Here is a 1,575-nt window from a genome sequence, read left to right on the forward strand (position 1 = left end):
AAACCCTGACTGCCTAACGTTCATGACATCTCACCTTCATCCTTAATTTTTATAAGGAGCACACCAAATATTTGTGCAATGAGGTAAATTAATAAGATCTCCAACATGTTAAAATAGATAACACAATTAGATTAACATCAAATTAATATGATAGTTCAAACATCTCTTGATATTGACAATTTTTATTACTTATTTGAATCAAATCATTTGGATTTACCACCCAGATTTTAATGGTCCTGACTTTAATAGCTATGACACACTCTAAGAGAAATAGTTCATCTTTAGAAGACAACACATAAAACATTTACAACAGAGCAAACAATGAACAAACCCTAGCTAGAACAATCTCAAATATGTATTTTCAATTAGAAACAGATATCTATTTAAACACATAGTTACAGAAATCCTGAATTTTACATCTCCGAATTACACTAAAAACATAAGCCCCAAACAAACCCAAACTCAAAAGTAGTAAACTTCTAAACAAAATTTAGGGCAAACACTATGTAATAAAATATCATATGCACTGATCAGGCCAGAGAAAGGCACCAACTGCAAACTCTCGCTTGTACTCCACATCACCTCTGACATCCAGACCATACTGACGGAGCAGAATGTCGAGCTCCCACTCCGCCATTGACTCGTATTCCGCCTTGGAATACCTGGGATAATGAAGAGGCATCCGAAACTCACACGCTTCCCCAGCCTGCAACATTTCTTCTTTCGCCCCTGCTTGCACTGCACTTCTTTCCCACCGCAATTTCTTGAGCAGATCTTCTAATGAATACACACGCCGCATAAGCCTCGCAAAGCTTCCGCCGGCATGATCATGATCATCACCATGATCATGGCCATGGTCGTCCTTAATTGCCTTAACCTTATGAGTGTTATATGAGATGGGCATCTTCTCAGAGCTGTTGCAGACCAGGTTTTCTCTTACCAGAAGAAGGGGAAGAATGGCATATATATAGGGTGTGAGGAAAAGGATGCTTGGGAATCAAGTAACGAGGGAATGCAGTAAATAGAGGGGTTCAACGGTAGAGGAGGACCAACGTGGTGCACGCCGCTGAGCTATTGTGGAGGTTTGGGTTTGAGTTTTGCCACGTTAATTAAGTTGCAGTCTGGATCTCGTAAATGCTTTGTTTAGGGCTGGCAAGAATAGCTTTGAAAGTTGTGAGCGGCATGCATGTTATTCGTTTGAAACTCAGATATTTTGTTCTAGAATTTTTATCGCCGCTGGTTATGTATTTTATTTAGTAGTTGTGAGTGTTCTTATGGTTTTTTAATTTATTTTTATTATATAAATTTTTATTTTTTTTGGTGTTGAGTTATTTTATTTATTTGAAAGATTAGTATTTGTCATAATTATATCTATGATTTTTTTCTGGTTTTTTAAAACTTTTCAATATCTTATTACTGGATTTCTGGATCTACTTTCGCAAATTTTCTCATGATTTATAATAATATATATTAACTAATTTTTAGGTCATGATTTATAATAATATATATTACCATAACAAAATATTTATATCATAACAAATATAATCTTTTGAACAAATTCTTCTTTCTCAATAT

At 35.1% G+C, this 1,575-nt stretch overlaps 1 protein-coding gene across 1 annotated transcript; it reads right to left on the reverse strand.

The window, feature by feature from the left end:
• Positions 1 to 333: 333 nt before the first annotated feature.
• Positions 334 to 1,213, reverse strand: LOC131873902 (uncharacterized). Its single transcript, XM_059216966.1, has one exon. The coding sequence runs from the start codon at positions 902 to 904 to the stop codon at positions 518 to 520; it is 387 nt and encodes a 128-aa protein (XP_059072949.1). The 5' UTR covers positions 905 to 1,213; the 3' UTR covers positions 334 to 517.
• Positions 1,214 to 1,575: the final 362 nt, after the last annotated feature.

Source organism: Cryptomeria japonica, chromosome 3, assembly GCF_030272615.1.
Source record: "Cryptomeria japonica chromosome 3, Sugi_1.0, whole genome shotgun sequence".
NCBI classification, from domain to species: Eukaryota; Viridiplantae; Streptophyta; class Pinopsida; order Cupressales; family Cupressaceae; genus Cryptomeria; species Cryptomeria japonica.